This window comes from Aethina tumida, chromosome 1 (assembly GCF_024364675.1).
Source record: "Aethina tumida isolate Nest 87 chromosome 1, icAetTumi1.1, whole genome shotgun sequence".
NCBI lineage: Eukaryota > Metazoa > Arthropoda > Insecta > Coleoptera > Nitidulidae > Aethina > Aethina tumida.
In genome coordinates this window covers 4,476,519-4,502,680 of record NC_065435.1, presented here as the reverse complement: position 1 = coordinate 4,502,680, position 26,162 = coordinate 4,476,519, and the positions used below count along the sequence as shown (strand labels likewise).

The 26,162-nt window shown below is 27.8% G+C and overlaps 1 protein-coding gene across 2 annotated transcripts; it reads left to right on the top strand.

Moving 5' to 3' along the window:
• The first annotated feature begins 1,822 nt into the window (after positions 1–1,822).
• Positions 1,823–26,162, top strand: LOC109609452 (uncharacterized). 2 transcript variants are annotated; one of them, XM_020026114.2, is made up of 9 exons: positions 1,824–2,206; positions 15,029–15,142; positions 22,227–22,347; positions 22,796–23,493; positions 23,554–24,715; positions 24,764–24,923; positions 24,986–25,105; positions 25,159–25,379; positions 25,561–26,162. In XM_020026114.2, exons 1-8 carry the CDS (start codon positions 1,871–1,873, stop codon positions 25,346–25,348), a joined length of 2,901 nt encoding a protein of 966 aa, XP_019881673.2. In that variant the 5' UTR covers positions 1,824–1,870; the 3' UTR covers positions 25,349–25,379; positions 25,561–26,162. The 2 variants fall into 2 exon arrangements, with proteins under 2 accessions (XP_049826658.1, XP_019881673.2); XM_049970701.1 differs by having other exon boundaries at positions 1,823–2,206; positions 23,554–24,923.

The window sequence follows — 26,162 nt, the reverse complement described above, 5'->3', positions numbered from 1 at the left end:
AAATCTTAAAATTGATAAAAAATTTAAATGAATCACCAGTTTTTACGATATTGTTAAGAGACGTTTAAACCGCTTTTAATCAAATAAACCTAATTAAAAATACCACCATTGAAACGAAATTCCTAATTAATGAATACAACCATGATTAAGAAGGAATTTGAAACCACTTGTTATCTGAAAAATATAACAATACGAACAAACATCACAAAAGAAACAAGGTTTCTTATTAACCGAAGCGTTTAATTTGGTACTTTTTTGATTTCTTAAGTTAAGAAAAATTTTTACAAATTTCAAATAATAAAGATCTATTCATTTAATTGACTTTTAGTGGCACTGAATTATTACTTTTTTTGGATTAAATTAAGAAAAATTGACATAATTATTTAAAAAAAAAAAAAAACAAATTGTCTTTTTTGGTACTTTGAATTATTAAAATCAAAGACAAATTTACTAATCAGTAACTCATGTGATGTGATAAAGTTAATATAAGAAGAGAAAACAATCATCCATTATTTTTTGTCAAAATTAATAGATTTATTTTTTATACAACAATAAGATTTATAGCTTAAGCATTTATAAAATGGCTCGTGAAAGTTTTTGAATTATTTTAGTGTTTTAAATTGCCATAAGCTAAAACTAAATGTAACAAATATAATTCTACTCATTTAAATGAACTTATAATTGTGATGTTAGGTAGTCCATTCATCCAAGAAAAGGCAAATCATCTATTTTTTGTTTCCTTTTTGTTTTCTTCTCAATATTAATTAGCTAATTTATTATTTATATAAATGTACTTGCAGATTTTTTAGTTATTTTAATAGTTTTGAAGTAAATTAAGGAAAATTGATACAAATATTCCAAAAATCAATTGTTGATTTTAATTGACTTATTTTGGTACTTTGAATTAATAAAACCAAAGACCAATTGGTACAAATAAATAAATCAGGAGATGTGATATAGTTAAGATAAGAGAGAAACACCCACTATTTTTTTTTCTATATTAAATATAAAATTTATAGTTTAAAAATTTATAAAATTGTAAGTTTTTGAATTCTTTTGGTGTTTTAAATTGCCATAAGCTAAAATGTTACAAATATACTTTTACTCATTTAAATGAGTAAATCAGAATGAAATCTTATAAAGTTGACAACATATAAATGTGATGTGATATAGTCCATTCATCCAAGAAAGGACAAGTCATCCCTTTTCGTTTCTTTTTTGCTTCTCAATATTAATTAGCTAATTTTATCTATAAAGCTGTACGTGCAGATTTTTGACTTCTTTTGGTGATTCTGGATTAAATTAAGAAAAATTGATATAACTATTAAAAATAAACAGTTGTACAAGCTTAATTGACTTCTTTTGGAACTTTGAATTATTAGAAATAAAGACAAATTGGTAAAAATAAATAAGACATGATAAATATGAGAAGAGAGAAGCCACCCATCATTATCTTTTTGCTTGTCATTATTAATTAACTGATTTAGTATGGATATAAAACGTTTGATTGTTGCCGGTTTTTCGTCCATTCCAGCCATTTCAGATTATTAAAGGGTAATATCGGCACAAACAACCAAATAAAAAAACCAAATGAGCAAATCAAAAAGAAAACGTTTATTAAGTCGTGTGTTAAACATGCGCACCGTGGTGCGTCCCATGTAAAACCCACGTGGGTTCCGTGGTCTTCCTGCCGTTGAGCCAGTATGACCCGTATGACGGCAGATCGAAGGCGGAGGCGATGGCAAATGGGGACGGAGGCAATGGCAAAGGCAAGAGTCAGACAGGAGGCAGTTGACAGTCAGTCGAATGCGCGCCGGTATGCGCTTAGATACCACGGCCAGTCTCGAACAGTGCAGGCTACACCGCTGCGATGGATAGAGTTCTGAAACGCGTTGGCCTCTCGAAAAGAAGTCAGTCCGACATAAAAGACGGATCGCAGGAGACGACGGTCGTCCAGGACTCTATCAAGAAACGGAGGAAACGCAGAAGTAAATCCAGACGGCGGCCGTCTCAGGAGAATCGGAAGTCTCGCGGTATATTTAATATTGATTGGGAATCTGTAAGGGACTGCAAATCTTGCAAATCACGCGCAATCACCAGAAGATTCTGTAGTAAGAGATGTGATAATGAACTGTACAGGTCTAATAGTTTTAAATTTGAAAGATTTATTAGAGGAAATGAGGAAGTTTCCACCCTAGGAAAAAAGGTATGATTGACAAGCAGTCTAACAATACTACTAACATCCTAAAACAAAACAGCATCTCTCTGATCTGTACCACTTATCACTCTATCTATCTATCTATCTATCTATCTACCTATCCCTTCATTTTATTTTTATACACTAACAAATTGCTACACCTTACCTTATTGATTGTCTATGTTTTCCAATTTAAAATGCACTGTAAATTTTCGCGCATCTACAAGATGTACAGTAAACTGGGCTGTTATAAACACCGTTTTTCTATTATAAACGAGTTTTTAAAACTTAAATCCCCATATGTACACATAAACTTATTAATTTATTATGCCAACTATCAGTAAATATGTATACGAATGTATAATAATAACGCTGATATTTACCATTACGTGTTTTTTAATTTGTAACAATTTATTTTTCATTTTGCTCTATCAACTAGTTGATTTGTTATTTGTTGAAAGTAAAATTCTTTTTATTAGTTCAATTTGTATTTTTTAATTGGTGAAAAACTAAATTTTCAATCTACAGAAGACAATTATTTTAACAACATTATTTTATCACTATTTTATTTTACATTTACACTACTTAAACAATTACTTAAATTTAATTTTTATTTTGCTACTTTAAGTAGTTTTTTTTTTTAATTTAAAAATTAAACTGTTTTATCACTATTATATTTTAGTATTATTTTTTATATTATTTATAATTGTTATATATTATTTATTATATTTTTTTATTTATTTATTATATTTATTTTATAAAACTATTAACCCTATTAAATTTATATATATAATACATGTTATTATTTATTTAACATTTATTAAAAATGTGAATAAAAATTGATAAAATTTTACATATATATTTTCTAAAATTGTCTTATAATTTTATTACTAGAATTTTAAGCTACATCAGTAAAATTATTAAACTATTTATTACTATTATATTTTATATCATATTTATTTAAATTTATAATATTTTTTATTATAATAATTATTATTAATAGAAATGAAGAAAAATATACATTAAGTCACATTATATAATTCAATGTTGATTCAAGATTATCATTTTGTTGTTTGATGATTTGTAAACTTTTTAATTTATTTTATTATATTTAAATATTATTTATACTATTTATTATATTTATTTATGAAATACACATTTTTTAAAAATAAAAAATAATTTTAAGCTACGTCAATAAAAGTATTTTAACAATTTTATCACTGTTATATTTGTTTGTTATTTTTTATATTATATATAATTGTTGTATATTATTTATATTATTTTCTAAAACTATTAATACTATTCTATTTTATTTGATTAATATTAATTAAGAATGTGAATAAAAATTAATAGGATTTTCTTAAATAATTATAATAAAGAAGGAACATTTTTCTTATTAACTCAAATAATTTGTATTTTTTAATTTATTAACAGCAAACACAATTAAAATTATTTAAAATGTTTTATCACTATCATATTTATCTATTATTTATCAAATTATATTTATAATTATTATACTACTATTTATATTATATTTATTTAACCATATGATATTAAATTTTACATAAATTATTTATATAAATTAACTATGTAAATAAATATTAATAGAATTTTACACACACAGTATAATTCCTAAAATTTTCTTTTAATTTTATTGTTACTATAAATGAAGAAAATTTAAAAAATAGGTCAAGTAATTGTATATAATTGCATTAGTCATCTTAATACTTACTCTAAGAAGCCATACTTAACTTATTTTAATTTAGTATTGATCCAAAATTTTCATTTGTAACTTAAACTAGATTTGTTGATGATTTGTTAATTGTTCAAAGTAAAATTCTTATAATTAATTTAAAATGTTTATGTTTTAATTTTTTAAAAACAGAAAATTAAATTTTTAATATTTAAATTATTACTTTTTTTATTTTTTTATCAACTTAGTTTTTATTTGGTTGTTTCAACTACTTATTTTAGTAATTTCTTAATTGTTCAAAGTAATATTCTTGTCATTAATAAAAAATATTTATATGTTTGAAAATGTACATTTATGTTTTAAAAATGAAAAATTAACTTTTTAAACTATGCAAATATATATTATTAACTGATCTTATATTTTTTCAATGTTTACGTTTAATTTTACATATGTCTCGACAGGAACGTTCAAATCATTATTTCATTTTATTTTTTAACAATGTGATTGTCATTTATTTTTAATAATTTGTTATTTGTTTCTCATTAATTCAATTTGTATTTTTTAATTTAAACACGAAAAAGTTATAGTTACTACTGTTAATTTTTTCACATATTAGTGTTAATAGTTAAATCGGTAAAACTGTTTTTTATTTTTTAATTATTTGTTTTAAGTAATCCTCTTTATGACTCCGTATTGATCCAAAATATTTAAGTCATTTTTTTTAAATATATTTTTAAGCTACATAAATAAAATTGTTTTATCACTATTTCTATTGATTTTATTAATTTTTACATGTATCACACCACTGATATTTATTTATTTGTCAACATATATTAGTTAATAATAGAAAAATGTATTAGTTAATGCAGTTAATAATAGAAAAATATTTTTTTTTATTATTCATTTATAATATTTTAACTAACTATTTTATCACTATTTATATTAAATTTTACAGGTTTTAAATATTACTTTAGTTAACACTGCAAATAAATATTAATAGAATTTTGCACAGATAATAGCTAAAACGTTAAAAAAAGCATCAACTAACATTATATTTTAATTTATTATTAATCCAATATATTTGGATTATGATTATTATTTTTTTAAATAATTTATATAATTAAATATTAACACTACAAATAAAAATTAATAGGTTTCTACATAGATCACTCCTAGAACTTTCTTATAAAATCATTTTTACTAGAAATGAAGAAAATTAAAAAAAAAACATCAATTAACCTTGTATAATTGCATTAGTCAATGTTAACACTTACATAGGAATACATTTATTTTAATTTATAATACTTTAGTTGTTAATTATGTTTTTGATGACTTTGTATTTTTTTATAATAAGTATGAAATTAAAGGAAAAAAGACATTTAACATTTCGAAAATGTCGTCCAAACTGAATTATCTCTATTAATTAATAATTTCATTAGAACACTTCGATACTAAGAACTTTTTCTACCAATATTTCTTTCTCTGTATTAATTATAACGTTCCATCAACTTCGATTTTATGGGTGCATTTAATGTGCAGCGAGATGGACTGTTAAAAAAAAACCGTTCTCTCTTTTAAGCGAGCTTTTAAAATTTATAATAATTAAACATGTAATTTGCCATTATTAAATTTCTCGAGAGGATTCAGTTATTCGTGCATAAAGTCACGTTTTATAGTTATTAAAAAGCTCTATTTTAATACGACTGTATTGCACATAGCAAGAAACATAACTATGGTAATATACAGTGTGGCCCATTTGAAGGCGGGACATCCCCATAAAATTAGCATTTTTTGTCTGACATTGACCAACGTTTTTTCAATTGTAAAACATGAAAATATGTACTTGTAGGCAACATGCCACGTTTTTTGGTCCAGAATCAACATTTACTAATACTGTTATATAAAGTTATTTGATTTATTATTCTTATTATAATTATAAGAAAATTTTAGAAATTATATATGTAAAATCCTATTAATTTTTATTTATAAATAATGTATGTAAGTATAATAAATAATAATAAATAACTAATAATATAAACAATATACAACAATTATAAATAGCAGAATATAAAAAATAACAGATACATATAATAGTGACTGATTATTTTTTTATTTTTAAAAAATGTCATTTTCTTAAATAATTATAAAAAATAATAGATATAATAGTGATAAATAATAAACTGTTTATTTCAAATAATTTTGCTGATGTAGCTTAAAATTAAATTTTTCGTTTTTGAAAAATTAAAAAATATAAATATTTCGATAAGATGAAATCTACAATCAATAAAAAATATTTGAAATAATAAAATAAAAATTAAATTGTTAAAAAATAATTGTTTAAATAGTGTAAATAAAAAATAGTGATAAATAATTACTTGTGTAGCTTAGAAATTAAAATTTTAGTAATTAGAATATTTTAAAATATCAAAGTTTTGGATTAATAAGAAGAATTTTACTTTGAACAATTTACAAATAATTTAAAAATATAGTTGAACCAATAAATTACGAAAATTTTGGATCAATAGTAAATTAAAATAATTGTTTTCTTGAAGTAAATATTAATATTGACTTATGCTATTATATAAAATTACTTAATACATTGTTTTTAGCTTTAAAATTTTATAAATTTTATTAATTTTTATTCACATTCTTATTTAGTGTTAAATAATACATGTAAAATTGAATAATTTTAATAGTTTTAAGAAATAAATAATTAGTATAAATAATATACAACCATTATAAATAATATAATAAAATAATAACAGATAAATATACAGATAGTTAAAATGTTGCTTAAAATTATTTTTTTATTTTTATAAAATGTGTCATTTTCATAAATTAAAACATAATTAACAGTATAAATAATAAATAAAAATTATAAATATAATATAAAAAATAATAATAATACAATCAGTAAAGAATACTTGTAACAACAAAATAAAAGTCAAATTATTAAAAAATAATTGTTTAAATAGTGTAAAATAGTAACAAAATAACAAAATAATTATACTTTTGGAGCTTTAATTTTTCATTTTTAACAAATGAAAATTATAAACTGTACTAATCAGATAATAGTTTTAGAAAACAAATAAATAATATAATATAAAAAATAATAAAATTTTTCTTATTAATCCAAAATATTTGTATTTTTAAATTTAGTACAATTTTAATTTTTAAGCTACACAAATAAAATTATTTTAAGAAAACTGTGTTTTCACTATTTAAATTTAATTTTGCTTTACTTTAACAATTTATTTTTTATTTTGTTGTTTTAAATATTTTGTTGATTAGAATTATTAATCCAAAAAATTTATATTTTAATTTCATTTTTAACGAAAAATTAAATTATTAAGCTGCAGGAGTATAAACAGTTTAATTGAACTATTTTTATTTAATAATGAATAATCAAATGGGCCTCACTGTATATACTTTTTTAACATGAATTATTAACTATAATTATTTTTAATATTACGTGTGTTTGGTAAAAATAAAATTTTGTTACATTTTAATTATTAAGCTGCCAAAATAATGTTTAAATTTTATATTAATTGTAACTATTAATTATAATGTTTTTAATTATTTCACTATTACATTTAAACAGCGCATATTTAAGTAACAGTAACATAAGCAGTTACAAAACTACTACTGCATTTTTTTAAACCAGTTTGCCTAACTTACAAATTAAAATATTTATCTTTCATAACTTAAATATCAATTACCAGAACGCAACGATAAAAACTACAAGTTTACTGTGATTAACGAATATTTCACAATTAAGATTCAGCTCAAATATTTACGTTGAACTCAATTTCCTCGTTATCTGTTGTCTGATTGACGGCAAAGTTTCACGTGGAAGGGTGGGAAAACGCCTAACCCATCGTCCGACGATCATTTCGGTGCGTTAATGAGGGTTTTAAAAAATTTCGTGCACACCGTCACAAATCGTACAAGACAAACAGTAAGCCGGGCAGTTAAAAAACCGCTTCTAAACAAGTTTTGCGTACCTTAAATTTCAATTAAAATTACATTGCGATAAAGTTTGTGGACGTTTTTCGTACGTCGTGTGTTGTTGCGTTTAAGAAGACAAAAATTGGGGCACAAGACGTTTTTAGATGGCCGCGTTCGGGTAATATCCAGGGCGGACCTGCGAAAATAATTACCGGTGAATATTTCATGGGGTGTTTTTAAAGGACGGGCGCAAGAAGGAGTTTGTTAGGAGGCTGTAAATAATTAACGTCGTCGAACACATATTTTAATTTTTCATTCGGTGCCCCAAAGTTGTTATTATTAAAATGGAAATGGTTCGCTGTACAGGGTGACCCAAATTCGCTCTTTTGGCACTATAATAAATAATAAAGTAGAACTTCCATAACTCAAAAACCAACCAACACAAAAAAAAATCAAGTTATCAAGGTTTAAGTATAATTTAAGATAGATATAACAAAAAATACTGTCAAAGTATACACAGTAATACATAATAAAATCAGTATTATTAATATGTAATATATTATGTAGTTTTAATTTTAATGCAAAAAAGTCAGTTATGTGTGTTTGACGATTTTCAAAAAAACTACGATTAAACCATTCCAGAATAGCTTTAGTAGCGAAATTACCATTTTAGGGGTTGTCTTTAAGACATAAATTTGAAAAACCCTTAGTAAAATGTACTCCATTTAGAATAATAAACACTATAAAGTAATTTGTAGGAGTTTCCGACATTATTCTAATCAATCGTTAATTGGTCTTTGAATTGTTCCGATAGGGACCCATTTGGGCATAAGACTGGTACCATCGGAAAGGAAAAACCTCGAGAAGTTTACCTGAGGCAGGAGGAATTCAATTTATCGAAGGTTGTGCCAAATATTTAGTTGGAGTTATCAAGATATTCGAGTAATCGAAGCTCGAGTTATCAAGTAAAAATTACACATAATGTTCACCTTGGTCATAAATAAAAAAATAAGATTTTATATAATATTTTAGTACCATTTATTACATGGACAAATTTTTAACTAATATTTCGGCTTCCATGAACTACAGTGGTGGTCATTATTATAGCAACTTTCTAAAATGTTAAATATTTTAGCCATAACTTTTAATTAATGTAAACTGTTAAAATATTATTAATTTATCATTGTTGTTTCATACAATTTTATGAAAACTATTCAGGAATGGTTTAATCATACCTTTTTGAAAATAAAAATAAAAATACTTTGGTCAAACACATTAAAATAAAAACTTTACATAATAATAATAATAATCATAATATTCAGTGTATTATGTTTTACATATTTTATAGGTTTCAAAATATTATTTTTAATAAGTAGATATCTAGTTTAAAAACTCGAATTTTTTTTTTTTTTTTTTGTAAATGATGGTTAGACTGCCAAATTCAATTTCTTAGGTACTTCAGAAATTGATCCTTTGATTTTTAGGTCAGTTTTTCACTATGTGGTCTGTAAATACTCTTTTATCAGTCAAAAGCATCCAATTTGGGACACCCTTTACACAAACCACCACATTAATAAATCTACAATTTTTCCAAATATGCCAAATTCAATTTTCTTAGGTACTTCAAAATTTATTCCTTGAATCTTAGGCCAATTTGGTCTGTAAACACTCTTTTATCAACCAAAAGCAACCAATTTGGGGCACCCTTTACACAAGCCACAACATTAATAAATATACAATTTTTCCAAATCTGCCAAATTCAATTTTTCTAGGTACTTCAGAAATTGATCCTTTGAATCTTAGGTTAGTTTTTCACTATTTTGTCTGAAACACTCTTTTATCAGCCTAAAGCAACCAATTTGGAACACCCTGTACACAAACCACGATATTAATAAATCTACAATTTTTACAAATCTGCCAAATTCAATTTTCTCAGGTACTTCAGAAATTGATCCTTTGAATCTTAAGTCAGTTTTTCACTATTTGGTCTGTAAACACTCTTTTATCAGCCAAAAGCAACCAATTTGGGACACCCTGTACACAAACAACCATATTAATAAATTTACAATTTTTCCAAATCTGCCAAATTAAATATTCTTAGGTACTTCAGAAGTTGATCCTTTGATTCTTAGATCAGTTTTTCACTATTTGGTCTGTAAACACCCTTTCTGTAAACAGCCAAAAGCAGCCAATTTGGCACACCCCGTACACGAACCACCACATTAATAAATCCGGGCAAGTGTTTCGCTTATTCCAAACCGAAACCCGGTTTTATTTCGGGGGGAGTGCTTGTGTTACATGAGTACATACATTTATTTAAATACGGTGCAAAAGAGGAGACGGAGCTGGGGACGTTACTACGCACACTGAATATAAACGTCCGTATTTTTTTTTTCTTTTTTGATGTACACGGACGTAAAATATTTTTTTACGAATCTGGGAAACGGGAATCAATAATATGTAATAAAATTTTGACTGCGGGGAAATATGGTCGGTTAGGTTTTACGACGAGACGTTTGTTCGGGAACGACAGAATGGAAATATAATAATGTGCCCTCGTATAAATAAATGTAGATTGTTTGAATAGTGAATGTGCGTCAGATGCAGGGAGTTTTTGGAACTTATAAATCGCAGGTATTGTTCTGGTAAAACAGGTATTTTCGTAAATTGCTCTATTTTACTTTTCCTTTGTGATTTACGAATAATTATTCAGTTGAAAACTTCTGCACGTGAATAAGCTTGAAAATCAATAATCTTCATTAGTGGTAATGTTATTTGAAATTTTAGATTATTATTTATTAAACTGTCAAACAAGATATAAAAGTTATAATCACGCTCTTAAACTTTTATTACAAAACTTTTACAAAAAAGCGTATAATTTTATAATAACAGTGTATGGCTAAATTTCTTTCTTAACAATGAAATAATCATTTTTAATTTGAATTTAAGTTGTTAGATAATTGAAAAATAAAAATTTACATAGAAAATATTTTTTTTATATTTTTATGTTTGTTAAATATATAAAATATTTAATTAATTTTAAAGTATTAATTTTGCAATTTTAAAATAATTATTTCATCCATTTCCTCCAGATTGGCTTTAATTTCAGTTGACAAGATTGGATTGTTTTTTGACATTCGAATTATCCAGTTATCGAAGTTTTTCTAAATTTTTTAATTTCCATACGATCATTTTCCGTACGATTAAAATCCATACGATCATTTCCTATACGATTAAAATCCATATTATCAACACCCATACGATTAAAATCCATACGATCAATTTCCGTACGATTAAAATCCATACGATCAATTTCCGTACGATTAAAATCCATACGATCAATTTCCGTACGATTAAAATCCATACGATCATTTTCCGTACGATTAAAATCCATACGATCAATTTCCGTACGATTAAAATCCATAAGATGATTATCCAAACGGTTAAAATGCATACTATCAATACCGATACGATTAAAATCCATACGATCAATTTTCGTATGATTAAAATCCATACGATCATTTTCCGTACGATTAAAATCAATACAATCAATTTCCATACGATTAAAATCCATACGATCAATTTCCGTACGATTAAAATCCATACGATCATTTTCCGTACGATTAAAATCCATACGATCAATTTCCGTACGATTAAAATCCATAAGATCATTTTCCATACGGTTAAAATGCATACTATCAATACCGATACGATTAAAATCCATACGATCAATTTTCGTATGTTTAAAATCCATACGATCATTTTCCGTACGATTAATATCAATACAATCAATTTCCATACGATTAAAATCCATACGATCAATTTCCGTACTATTAAAATCCATACGATCATTTTCCGTACGATTAAAATCCATACGATCAATTTCCGTACGATTAAAATCCATAAGATCATTTTCCATACGGTTAAAATGCATACTATCAATACCGATACGATTAAAATCCATACGATCAATTTTCGTATGATTAAAATCCATACGATCATTTTCCGTACGATTAAAATCAATACAATCAATTTCCATACGATTAAAATCCATACGATCAATTTCCAAGCGATAAAATCCATACTGATTAAATTACATAGTTTCACTTTAATAACTTTCTGGATTTTTATTTCTTTACTAATATTCGGAAAAATAATTAAAAATGTAAAAATAAAAAAATTCTAATTCTTCCTGGATTCCCAAAAAATTACTAAAAACGTAAGAAATAACTAAAAACGTAAAAATCACTAAAAACACAGTTTTTATTATCTGAAAAATCCTAATTTTAAAAAAAGGAGGAACAATTAATTGCTCTCCCATAAACAACCCAAACAGAACTTAAACAATCGTAAAATACACCCACCATTAATTATTGATAGTGCACTGTGTAAAAACGGATGAAAAAACGCAAACACAAACAAATATTTCGCGTGAGCTTTCAATTTTGACAAAACGCAATGCCAATAAATGAAGTGAAAAACCTCATCGAGGTATGTTAACCTTTGTTAGTTTTACGATCGGTATAAAAAGCAAACTGAACATGCAGCAAATCCTTTAATTATCCTTGAATTTCGGTTCGATTTAATTTTCCACTAATCCGACAGAATTCAATTTCTGTCCTGTGAGGTTTTATTATTTTTAGAATGAGAATTTGTTATTTTGAAAGACAAATTAGATAAATACAACGAAATACAGCAAATATTTTTATTATCTTTGAGTTTCAGTACAATTTAATTTTTTAGTAAGTCTACAAAATTCAATTTCTTCACTTATAATATTTGAGAAATATTTTTTAATTTTAGGGATACATCCTTTAATTATCCTTACGTTTTGATACTATTTAATTTTTCAGTAATTCAACAAAATTCAGTTTTATCACTTATGATGTTTAAGAAATTAAATATTTTTATTTTTGGGGATATAAATATAATTGTATTTATTACAAAAAGTTGTCGAAGAAGTTGAAAAGTAAATAATATCGATACAAAGAAATGCAGCAAATCCTTTAATTATCCTTAAGTTTCGATACCATTTAATTTAATATAATTGTATTTATTATAAAGTGCTGTTGAAGAAGCTTTGAAAAGTAAATAAGATAAATATAACGAAATGCAACAAATCCTTAAATTATCCTTTAGATTCGATACCATTTAATTTTCCAGTAATTCAACGAAATTCAGTTTTCTCACTTATGATGTTTGAGAAATTAAATATTTTTATTTTTGGGAATATAAATATAACTTTATTTATTACAAAATGTTGTTGAAGAAGCTGTGAAAGATAAATGAGATAAATACAACAAAATACAGCAAATCCTTTAATTATCCTTAAGTTTAGATACTATTTAATTTTCCAGTAATTCAACAAAATTCAGTTTTCTCACTTATGATGATTGATTGAGAAATTAATTTTATTTTTAGACATTTAACTGTAATTTTATTTATCGCAAAATTTTGTTATTTAAGAAACTTTGAAAGGCAAATGAGATAAATATGTCGAGATGCAGCAAATCCTTTAATTATCCTTGAGTTTCAGGACGGCTTAATCCTCCAGCGATTCAACAAAATTCAATGTTTCATTTATGATATTCGATGAATTAAATATTTTTATTTATAAGGGTATAAATATGTTGAAGAATTTTTGAAAAGCAAATTTGATAAAGGAGTAAAACATTTCAAATCCAATAAAATTCAATGTTTGTTAAATTAAAAAATAAATAAATAAAAGATCCTTAAATATAAACATTTCAAATCCATATAAACAATTCAAATTCGTCGAAATACATCAAATTCTTTAATTATCCATTAGTTTTAGAGATATTTAACTTTCCAGTAATTGAATTTATGACATATAATGTCTGATAAATTAAATAATTTTATTTTTAGACATTTAACTATAATTGTATTTATCGCAAAATTTTGTTACTGAAGAAATTTTAAAAGACAAATGAGATGAATACGTCGAGATACAGCAAATCCTTTAATTATCCTTGAGATTCAGGACGGTTTAATCTTTCAGTGATTCAACAAAATCTAATGTTTCATTTATGATATTTGATGAATTAAATATTTTTATTTATGAGGGTATAAATATGTTGAAGAATCTTCGAAAGTCAATTTTAATAAAGGAGTAAAACATTTCAAATCCAATAAAATTCAATGTTTGTTAAATTAAAAAATAAATAAATAAAAGATCCTTAAATATAATTGTATTTATTACAAAATTTTATTATGAAGCTTGGTAAGGTAAATGAGATGAAGGAAGCAAAGAAATGCAGCAAATCCTTTAATATCAATTTGGCTCACTCAAAAAATTCAATTTCCGTCTCATGATGTTACATTAAATACTTTATTATATATTTGAGAGGTTTTTTAGGCAGTAAATCGTTGAATATAATTATGTTTGTTAAAATATAGAGTGTTGAAAGAAGCTTTGACAAAAGGCAGACGAGATAAATACGGTAAGCTAATAAAATGCCTTTCATGGTAAATATTATGCATTGAGAATGCGCAAAGAAATATGAAACGAAACGAAAGTGTGACGTGAAAACCTCAATGAGTAACATCATCCTTTGTCGCTTTGCACGATTGAAACAAAGCAAACACGGCCGAAACAAACTGAACGCCGACAAATCCTTTAATTATCCTTGAATTTCCGTGCAATTTAATTCTCAAGCAACGTCACGTATGCATTTAATAGGAAATTAATTCCGAGTGTAAATATCGTTAATTGAATGTGCGAAAAGTGGCGTTTTTCCCTCTCCCCGCACACACACATGCACATATTCCATCCCCGATAATGAGCGGGTAAAAATGAAAGTGCGCTTTCGGTTTCGGGCCGCGCGCACGGCATCGATCTGCCTTTTGTTGGCGGCGTGACGGCCGCCGCGGCGCAAGCCCGCCCGCCGCCATCCCATTGGACCCCGCCGATGTCACAATATTCCCCGATCCCGTAAATAGTCGATGACTCATCACCGCCAACAGTGTTTCCCCGATTTTCCACACCGACTGTGTCACTATTTGTTTTTGCAATTTTTGACGTTCATTTCACCGTTACGGGTCCACACCGTCGAGCTTTCCGCCGTTCCGGTAAGCGGTCCGGTTAAACTAACCCCCCTTGCTAGTGTACCGACTTCTTGGATCACATGGCGCTCATATGTTTTACCTGGGCTTTTGTTTTGCCGTTTTAGATATCCCTTTGCGACGACTACATACTGCCGATTGATCATCTGAACAAGATCAGGCCGGTCTCAGCGGCGGCATCGGTCACCCACTTCGTCGAATCTAGTCCCAATGAAGAGAAGGTGAGTGTGCACGAAAAAAATTTGAATTTCCAATATTTCCATCGAGGGCACGCTCGTCCGTTATCCGTGGATTATGTGTTAATGTGTTTTTTTTTTTTTTTTTTTTTTTTGTTTGATAAACACCGCGTCTCTATCGTCTCTCTTTTGTGCCACAAAAACGTTTGGTGGCTTATGTCTATTGTGTTTATTAAATTCCCGAAAAATTTATGATCCCATTGCATTATTCGAGATTAGTTTTGTTCCACTTCAATTTCGAGATGCCCCGTTTAATTAGACGATAAATTTTCCGGTTGCACATGTGCTTTGGGAGGACTTAAGAATTGTTTTATTTTTGTTAGTTTTGCTAAATTAAAAGTGTGGTTTAGGTAAATTCGGTGTGGTTTCTGTGAGTGTGCGAAATTTATGGGTGTTTTAATTTAGTTTTGAATGAAAAGCAGATTTTAATGAGATAATGCTTTACGTTATCGTGCTTTAATTAATAAAAATTGTGTGAAATATCAAAAGTTTTAATGTCTGATATCAAAGTTTGAAGTTGAAAAAGTTACTAGATTCAATTAATTGCAAATAATTCATTTACAAACTTTTATAATGTGAAAGTTTTGTAAAAGCTCTTAAAAGAAAACAATGGGATAATGACTAATTACAATTTATTTAGTGTTGTTTCATTATTTTTTTGCCCCCAAATATTTTGGAACACATGAACAATATAAAATAATTTTAATTTTCCTTAATTAATAATAAAAGACTTTAATAAAACCAAAACTTAGTTCAATACCTTTATCAAATATTTTTTTATTTAATATTTTATAATAGTAATTTTTAATCGAAAAAAAAATTACCTTTTAGTATTTGATATTTCTAATTTTTCCTTATCCCATTTTCTAAAATAAATTTAATCAATATAATTCATATTTAATATGCTTTAATCTCGGTTTATAATTTTTAAGTAATTAAAAAATTTATTTGTAGAAAAATTCTATAATTGACGTTTATGAATAATTGATAATTAAGAAAAGGTATATAAAACTTATTAATTATCTGTTTTATGTTATTCTGAATATTTCACTTAACTTAATTAATTTTATGCTGTTTTAATAAGGATAATTCTTGTTATTTCGGTTTTATTTATAACATATGAAATATCGAAAGTTTAATATCAAAGGTTGAAATTTAAAAATGGAAAGTTACTTGTTTCAATTAACTACAAGTAATTAGTAAACTTTTAAAAAAGATAAAAGTTTTTTAAAAGTTCCTAAAAGAGAACAATGGGATGAAGATTAACTACCCCAACTACTTAAAATAATACCACCTTTAAGAAATAAAATATAATCGACAATACATAATTTAAAGTTAAGCTTAAAATATTTTTCTTTTTTTTTTCTATTTAATATTTGAAATTATTAAAAATAAATATAAACATTAAAATTCAAAATAATCTGTGTTAATCTCAACTGCAAATATTGGGTTTTTAATATATCAAAACTTTTATGAAATCCCATTTAAAATATATAATAATATATTTATTTATAAAATTTGTTGTAACTTGTAATAATTGAAAAAATAATAATAATTTTATTCTTCTTTATATTTAGTAATAAAATTATTCAATAAAACTAAAACTATTTCTGAATTACTTAATTTAGTCTAATTAAATTATATATTATTTTTTTTCTGAAAATTTCATGAGACGAATAAAATAAAATATAATAATTTAAAATCTATTTCCAATTATTTTATCTATTTGTTTTGTTGTTTTTAATTTTTTATAACTAAGTACAATTATCAAAATAAGTTTATTTAATAAAATTTTTGAATAATTGACAAAAATATAAAATAATTTTATCCTCCCTTAAATTATAAGTAAAATATTTCACATGTTGCCATTTTAATAAATATATTTTTAATTAAACTAAAACTATTTCTAAATTACTTTAAGTTTACACAATAAAATTTAAGATCAATATTTATTCATCTTAAATACAATTATTATATTCTGTAACTTACAAAAATTTAAGAAATTTGTCTGAAAATCAATAAAAAATGATCATCGTACATTTTTTTCATTCTAAAGGTTTGAAACAAAGAATAAAACATTTTAAAAATAGAATAAAAAAACTTTTGAATACTAATTAATTAGAAGATAAATTTTCTGGTTGCACATCTATTTTGGAGGACTTTAATTTTACTAAATTAAAAATGCTTTAGGTGCATTTTGTGTGTGTGCTGAATTTATTTGTTTTAAATGACGTTTTAATAAGTGAAGCTTAATTCAATGCTTTGTGCTACTTTGGTTTAATTAAAAAATATCTAAAATATCAAAATTTTTGCATTAATTCATAATTAATGTTTGAAAGAATGTGTAAAAGAATTTCAAATTAATTAGATGATAAATTTTCTGGTTGCACATGTATTTTACAGAAATTTCAGTGATTTGCATATGAACAAACTTTATAGCCGTTTTAATACATTTTAAATGAAAATAAAGTTTTTAAATTGAACTGCAATTTAATCAGAAAGTACTTTTTTACCTTTCTTTAATTTAAAAACACATCAAAAGTAAAAAAGTTTTGAAATATGATATCAAAGGTTGAAATTTAAAAATTAAAAAAGTTACTTGTTTCAATTATTACAAGTAATTAATTTACAAACTTTCGAATGACTTGAAAATTCTGTGAAATCTCTTAAAAGGAAACAATGGGATAATGATCAATAAATTTAAATTTGTTCCTTGACTAAATTATAAATAAAATAGTGTAATAAAATTAAAACTATTTCAAAAATACGACTTTGATTTGTCTAATTAGTTATATGTATATTTTTTTATAAAAAAAATATTTTATATTGTAAGAAATAGACTAATTAATTAGCATACTTATTTTAATTCTAAAAATTTCAAATAAAATTTAATTGACATCAAAAGTTTCTGAACTACTAAATATTGTTCAATAAGTGAAAAATTTATGATGGCAACAATTAATTTTTGTAATTGTTTTATTTATTACACTAATTTATGTACATGTTTTAAACTATTGAAATTTATTCATTTATTCATTCAAAATCATAAAAATGTCAAGTTAAACTCCTTTTATATTCAATATTTCGAATAAGCTTTAATTTTCCTAAACCTAAAATTAAATAGTCAGTTTTTTCTTCATTTAATATTATCTATGGTTTTCTTTTAATAAATACATAGGAATATAATTACATTTTGGTTTGAGTCTTTTAACTACAGAAGTTCAACATTGAGTATTTCATAAATTCAAACAATAGATACTTTCATTGATTTTTTGGCCTCTTGTTCAGACCAGTAAGAATTGTCGTAATTCAGTCATTCTTTGTTGCTTTTAACAATACGATCAATAAAAGGCTCATTTGCGTTGCGTGCAAAGAGAGAATTGGCAAATGACAAATGTCAAATGTCTAATTTTGTCTATTTGTCCACCTTATGGATGAAAGTCATTGGATGAATCCTCTTTCTAATGGCTGATTCATCGAAATTCAGTGGCTGACCTATTTTCAAACATGTTGCACGAGGATTTTGCTCGAGATATTACCAATTTCTTCCTTAATATAGGTTTCAGGACGACATTTATTGATATTTTTAAATTGACAAAACAAAATCATACGATTTTTACTTCATCACTTTCTCCAACGAGGACCTGTTTTAGGACCTGTTTTAGGAAATGTTTTAAATACAACGTAATAAAAAGTAAAATATACAGTTTATTACAAAAAAGGGTAAAACATTGTATAAAAATTGATTCCGATAAATCATGATCGTAAATTACTTTTTCCTAACCCGGTAATAAAACAGATAGCCTTTTATAAAAACGGCGGATGCGCCGGTTTAGTTAATCGAACCGGACGAATTGCTTTATGTGTCCGTATCTTATCTAACACCGCCTTGATTGAATCGTTACTGGTCCCCTAATCACGTTCGCACCAATTGATCAATCGAAGTATCACGTCTATAGTCTATAGTGGCCGTAACCGTAATTGCGTCCGCAACCACGCACCGCAGCCCAATTTGCCGACGACGAACAAACACAAAAAGACAAATTAGAAAACGCTACATTCATAAACGTATTGTCATGTAAAACATGTACCTCCCTCATTAATCACCGCCGGGGCAGGATCCAATTTTTCGTCCACCAGCTTTCCATTCGAGGGGGCGGGGGTGGCAATTATGTAATATGTAATATTCATGTGTCTAGTCTAGTTGTGCGGTCCGGCGTGTAAATTGCTATCGATTTACATAAGTGCATTAATTCGTTTTATAAATAGCACGGGCGAATTTATTTTCGTCCACCCCCGCCAACGAATTAACAATAATTGAAAAAACAAGTAAATGAAACGGATGACTCATCGAGATGTGTGGGCCGATAAACAACCCGTGGCCCGTTAATAATTCAGAGCTACCCCTTTTTTTCCCTCTAACGGCACCAAGAAAATTCCCGTTAACGGTGGAAAAAGGTGTGCGAGACCAGACGCAAATAAAGAAATTATATTCCGAAAAGGGAAAGGAATATCAGTATTAAAACTGCGCACTACGGATTAATGTGGGCCCATAAAAATGGAATTTATGTGACAATGGTGGGACTGAACGTGCCACAACCCCTAACCTGGCTCGTTCAAGATGAATGCTGATCCAGTCAGACAAAGGATTATATTAAACATTGCAGCATGAATTCGGCTCAATGGCGAGGAAACCGCGTTATAAATATTTAGGCACTTGTAGTCAGATTTAATTAAAATCGTTTATAGGGTTAATTGTTACAGAAATACAAATTTCAACCCTTTCTCTCCTCATTCAATTGTGGATGCTGCAATTTGCAATTGTAATTCTTAATCGTGTACTCAGTGACAGAAAATAAAACACACAGATCACAGATGTCGTTGACTTTTGGTGTGCAATTTGAGTAAATGATTAAATTCACAAAAAACATTGATTAGTGTTCTTTTAAACTAATTATGAGTTGGATATTCATGACAATCATTGTCTCTCTTTGGCATTGTTCTAATGAAGTGTCCAATTCGTCCTGCCACCTCTGCTTGACATTGAATATCTGTCTTAATCTGCCTTAATTTCCTGTCTATGAGGTCTCACACTTGGTCAATCGATGATAAGTCTGAAGATCTCGTTGATTATGACCATACATTTACATCCGAAAGTTGGAAACACTTCAAAGTAATCCTCGCAATATAAGGTCGACTGTTACCCTGCTGGATTTTAAAGGATACTAAAGTAAGACAGTAAATGGGGTTCCACAATTTCCTTGATATCGCCAGGCGGTCAAATTACCTCTAATGAAATTAAACTACCATCCCAAATTTTGTTAAAACTGGACCACCTACAGTAGAGGCCATAATTATAGCAACTTATTAAAATATACTAAAGATATGAATTGGATGCCAGTACTTATGTTTATCCCAATCCAATCTCCAGAAATCAACCCTATAGAAAACATTCAAAATTATAAAACAAAAAGGATCTTATACAAAGTGTTAATGTTGTTTAAAGTTGCTATATTTATATCCAGCTCAATTCAGAAAAATAGATGTAGCATTTTATAAAATACAAAAATAGTATTTTTATAATACTTTAAGATTAACATTGCTACATTATTAAATAATATAATTAATAAGTTATAAATCAAAAGAAAAGAGAAAGGTCCCTGAACACCTTTATATTTCCAATTCACTTAAAATTAATTATACAAGTCAATTTATCATTTCTTCAAAAGAAACCACTAAAAAATAAAATAAGTTAAGTAAATCAAATTAAATCTTTATTATTAAATAGATAATTGTGGTTGCAAAATCACATTTAAATATTTTAGAATAAAGAAACATAAGTTAAATTAAAAAAATATATCTAATTCCTATATTTATTTCATGTTATTGTAATAATTAATATGTTTTTGATTAACAACTCAACAATACTCAAAAGTACTAATATTAATATTCATTACGTTTAATAAAGCTTAGACAAATATCATATTATATATACTTATATATTTTTTTTAATTGTAGAAAAATAAATATATAATATAACATATTATGATTTTGATATACAGTCGATCTTCACACAATTAGAATCCCAATGTTAAAAATAGATAAATTAAATAAATTATAAATATTTTTATCTAATTCCTATATTTATTTCATGTTATTGTAATAATTAATATGTTTTTGATTAATATCTTAACAGTACTCAAAAGTACTAATGGTATTATTAATTACGTTTAATAAAGCTTAGACAAATATCATATTATATATACTTATATATATTTTTAATTGTAGAAAAGTAAATAAATAATACAACATATTATGATTTTGATATAGAGTCGATCTTCACACAATTAGAATCTCAATGTTAAAAATAGATAAATTAAAAAAAATTAAATAAATTATAAATATTTTTATCTAATTCCTATATTTATTTCATGTGTTTGTAATAATTAATATGTTTTTGATTAACAACTCAACAATACTCAAAAGTACTAATATTAATATTCATTACGTTTAATAAAGCTTAGACAAATATCATATTATATATACTTATATATTTTTTTAATTGTAGAAAAATAAATAAATAATACAATATATTATGATTTTGATATAGAGTCGATCTCCACACAATTAGAATCCCAATGTTAAAAATAGATTTCACTTAAAAAATTCATTGAAACATTATCCAGACAATTACAGAACCCATCGTCGTGATTATTTTAAATTCCGCAACGATCGACGTCGCAGCTTCGTCCTTACACAAAGGAAAATTCACACTCTCGACGACTGTTCATCCAAAAAAAAGTAGAAAACACCATAATCGCCAATAATGCTTCTAAACCTGCGAACTTAATAATCTCCGACAATTTTCCTTCAGCCAGGAGAAGTATTCACTTGAATAATAATGATCACAACAATTTAGTCCTTCCAGTCGTCCCTTTAGCGACGCTTTCCCCTAGATAAAAGGATTTCTATTTCGGATTTATGTTTCGGGTGTGTTGTTCCGTTGTACAAGGAGCGTGACGTTCAACGTCGTGTCGCCCGAGATTGATTGTTATATTTTATTTTGCAGATTACGGTTTTAGAAACATATTCTAGTCCACGCGACCAAAGACAGCCTACAAATAACGACGAAAATGACAGTAAATGCTTCACTAGTCCAGATCGAGAATATTCACAACCGTATACAACAGGTATGTTACACATTTTGTTGGGGACTGTAATATATTCCTGCTAATCAGTTTAAAGTTGGTGAAATTTTGGGTCAACTTTAAAAGCGTTTTTGCTGCTACGTAAGATTATATGCAAAATTGTTTAGTGCTTCAGGCTTCCCTCTTTGCTATTTTCCTCTCGAGGCTTTGTTCATTCTTTTTACATTGTTTAGTTTCATATTTCACCGTTTCTTTACCAACTTTTAAATTAGTTTTTTCTGTTTTATAATCTTAATAGTTTTTCTCCTTTTTCTCTTGTAATAACTTCTCAGTTTCAGGAAATATACGTAATGAACTGAAAATTTCTTCGTATTTTTATTGTGCACACAATGTCTGACGTTTATAATATTTCTGTCAATGTACTTTTAGTTATTGTTAAATTATTAAGTCAAGTTATGATGAAATAATTGTTTGATGTTATTAATTTTAGATGCATGCTCTGAACCATCGTCAGATGAAGTATTCTTCGATCGCAGAGTAACTTTACTCAATCCCTTAGACTTAACATCTCCAAACAGTATACATGAATGCGTATTCCCCCAAAGTGAGACAGTCAAATCGCCAACGAAAGCAGACATCAAACGCCACCCATCCCCGTACTACTACGGGGATCTATACAAATATAAAACAACCGAGGGATCGCCAGTGAAGAGCAACGCCTACAAATGCAAAAAGAGCCTGAGCTTGGACAAGCCGCAACACGTGACCAATCATGTTGAATCAAAACCAACAAATCAAAAACGGAAAACGTTAAAGAAACATAAACGAAGCTCAAGCGTCGACAATTTACCATTAGATAGACCAATCCGAGCCAGAACCAGCCGTCAAAATAAGTATACTAAAAGCTCGAGCGTCGACTCGCAAAGCTCGGACAACTGTAGGAATGTCACCAAAAACATAAACTCACCTTTTATTTTAATCACAACAAAAGATGAGCTAGACATGACCCGACAAAGGCATGTGTATGAGACTGCTTTTGACTGCCAGATCAGCAAGTCCGACGACGATTTAGATGAGATAGACAAAATTTCCAACCATCCCGTCCTTATACAAGCAAGCGAGTCCAAGTCCACAATCGCCACGAAAGCCAAGGAGGACGCCATCAGCGAACTCTCTCAAAATTTGCAGGTCAGTCACATTACATCACAGGCTTCCAAGGTGAATCATCAAACCTATGGTTATTTTCAGGATATGCATCTACCAGTAGAGATATCAAAAGCTCCAGACAGCCTTTCATTATTGCCCTTAAGATGTTACACGCCATCACCTCCGTCCACAGCACCTTTACCAACAAAGTTCCATGGAAAAGAGCTGATCATGAACAGTATCAGAAGTGCCCCCAACTTGCCGTCGCACCAGAAGACCCGTGTGAAGCACATGCATCACTCGGCGAATTCACTGCGAGGCCATTCTGCCACCGAAAGCAATAGCAATTTGCAAATGCAAACATCTAGTTCCTTACGTTTGGACTTTGCAAACACTAATCAGTTCATAACTGAGTTTAAGGGCCGACCTAGTCATTCTAAAGATAATTTGCAACTCAATAGGGATAGGATATACGAGATCAAGGACAGGCCGAGGAAGGACTTCCTCATGTTAAAGAAACGAGAGAAGTCGAGCAATATTAAAGATAAGATACATAGACATAAGTACTCTAGCACTGAAAGTATCACTAGTAGCAGCTGTGGCAGCATGGAGAGTATTAAGAGCAGCACCAGCGAAGGTAACAGAAGTACCTCGAGCTCAGAAAGCAGACAGTCATCTTCGTTGAGCTCCCACAGCTCAGACTCGGGCAGAAACAGCAAATACTCGATATCCCAAAGCTCAAATTTCATGCCACACAACAACAAATTACATATTCTCAGCCCCATATCAGACAAGTCATCCCAAGAACCAATCTCGGAAACCTCCGACAACAACCGTAACAACAACTCTCAGAAGTGCTCACCGGAAGAAGTTTGCCTTACCCCTCCGGACATAATGAAAGTTAAACGACGACTACCTCAAAATCGAAACCTGCTAAGTTTAGGTTTCCACACGGAGATCCAGGGCTCGGACAGCGGCATATCGATCCAGTCGCGCGAAGGCATCAAATCTAGGTTCGGATTCAACTCGGAAATGTCCGGTGCCCCGAGTCAACAGGACTTCTCCGACTTGCCGTTCGATATGCCGAAGCTGCGCAGAAGGAGGATGCTGCTGCAAGATCCTTGCACCTCCAGCAGCGCCACCTCCGTGGATCTGCGTGACTTGCCTTTTGATATGCCTAAGTTGAGGAGGAGATTGAGGGTTCAACAGGATTCCGTTTCGCAGGCATCTTCTAGTCAAAGTGTGGTTGAAGCTGACCGACAAGGTAATGGAATTTTGCTAACATACTTTGGAGTTAATCGGTGGGTTTTAGGTTTTGCTCCCAAGCTAACGTTGAATTTAAACGATATGCCTGTTTGTCAAAGGCCAGGTTTAGGATTGTCGTTAGGTTTAGGTTTGAACTTCAATACTACAGGTAAAATTTCCTCGTGTGAAATACTCATCGATAACAAGAGGCCCCTAGAAAAACAAGGGTAAGTACAATTGTTGTTGTAGTTAAATAATCCTAATAAGTACTAATTTGTGCTTTCAATAGCTGGTTTCATGGTTCTATAACGCGTATAGAAGCTGAGACTGTCTTGAAGGACCTGAAGGAAGGAAGTTTTCTTGTCAGAAACAGTGAATCATCAAAGAACGATTTTTCATTGTCTCTCAAGTAAGTGCATGTAAAAACCACATCAAGTCTTGCTCAAAAATTACTTTCCACAGGAGTGCCAAAGGATTTATGCATATGAAAATTCAAAAGAACAACACAGATGGTTGTTTCATATTGGGACAGTTCAGCCAACCATTCACTTCAGTGCCTGAAATGATAAAACACTTCTCCTTGAACCGTTTGCCGATTCGAGGTGCTGAGCACATGTGTTTGTTGCAACCGGTGATGGCCCAACTTTTGTGATAAAATGAGACATGTTTGTATTCTACATATGGTAAGGAAAATTTTTAATAAAGACATTTAAAATATAATTTATGTTTTTTACTAAAGACTACTTATTAAATTTGTATTTTGAAACACTGTACATAAGGGCAAACATGTCTGTGTAGAGGTTTTGAGGTTTAAATAGTTGTACCTTACAGATACTAATTAACTAACAATGTAATTGTTTTCAGATTAACTTTCTGGATATTTCCATCGTAATTTTAATATTTAACTAGAGATAATAGGTTATACAATTAAAATTAGTTTAACAATAGTGATTTGAAACTAATGTATAAGTAGTACTATAGAGTATTTTCTATTTAACAATTGTTATATAGTATTCACTAATACGTATATGTTATGAAAGGTGTATATATGTATATAGACGTAATTATAGATTTTTACACAATAATAAAAAACAAAAACTATTGTAAATAACCAAGTATATTTTTATAAATGTTATATTTCTCTGTATAAGTATACAGTATATACACTTGGCTTCCATAATGCAAGATTTCCTAAATCACCCAATAAGAAATGTTGCAGAAATAGTTGTGAGTAGTTTAGGACGTCTTGTAAAGTATATTTCTTAATTTTAGTTCACTTCTAACCAAGATTAACTGTATTATTAAGGATCTAAACTAATGCATGATTGTTTTTAACAGTTTTTCAAAGAAAAGTATTTGTCATATTAGCAAGGTGAAAATTCTAACATTTTTAAGAGAATTTAGGTCCTAAAATTATAACATTGTCAAAATTACAAGTATCAACAAAATAAAGTTTTACTACAGTA

Coding starts and splice junctions, on each gene's coding strand:
- LOC109609452 (XM_049970701.1), top strand. CDS start 1,871: ATGGATAGAGTTCTGAAACGCGTTGGCCTCTCGAAAAGAAGTCAGTCC. Junction 15,143..22,226: donor CTAGTCCCAATGAAGAGAAG/GTGAGTGTGCAC, acceptor TTTATTTTGCAG/ATTACGGTTTTAGAAACATA. Junction 25,106..25,158: donor GATTTTTCATTGTCTCTCAA/GTAAGTGCATGT, acceptor TACTTTCCACAG/GAGTGCCAAAGGATTTATGC.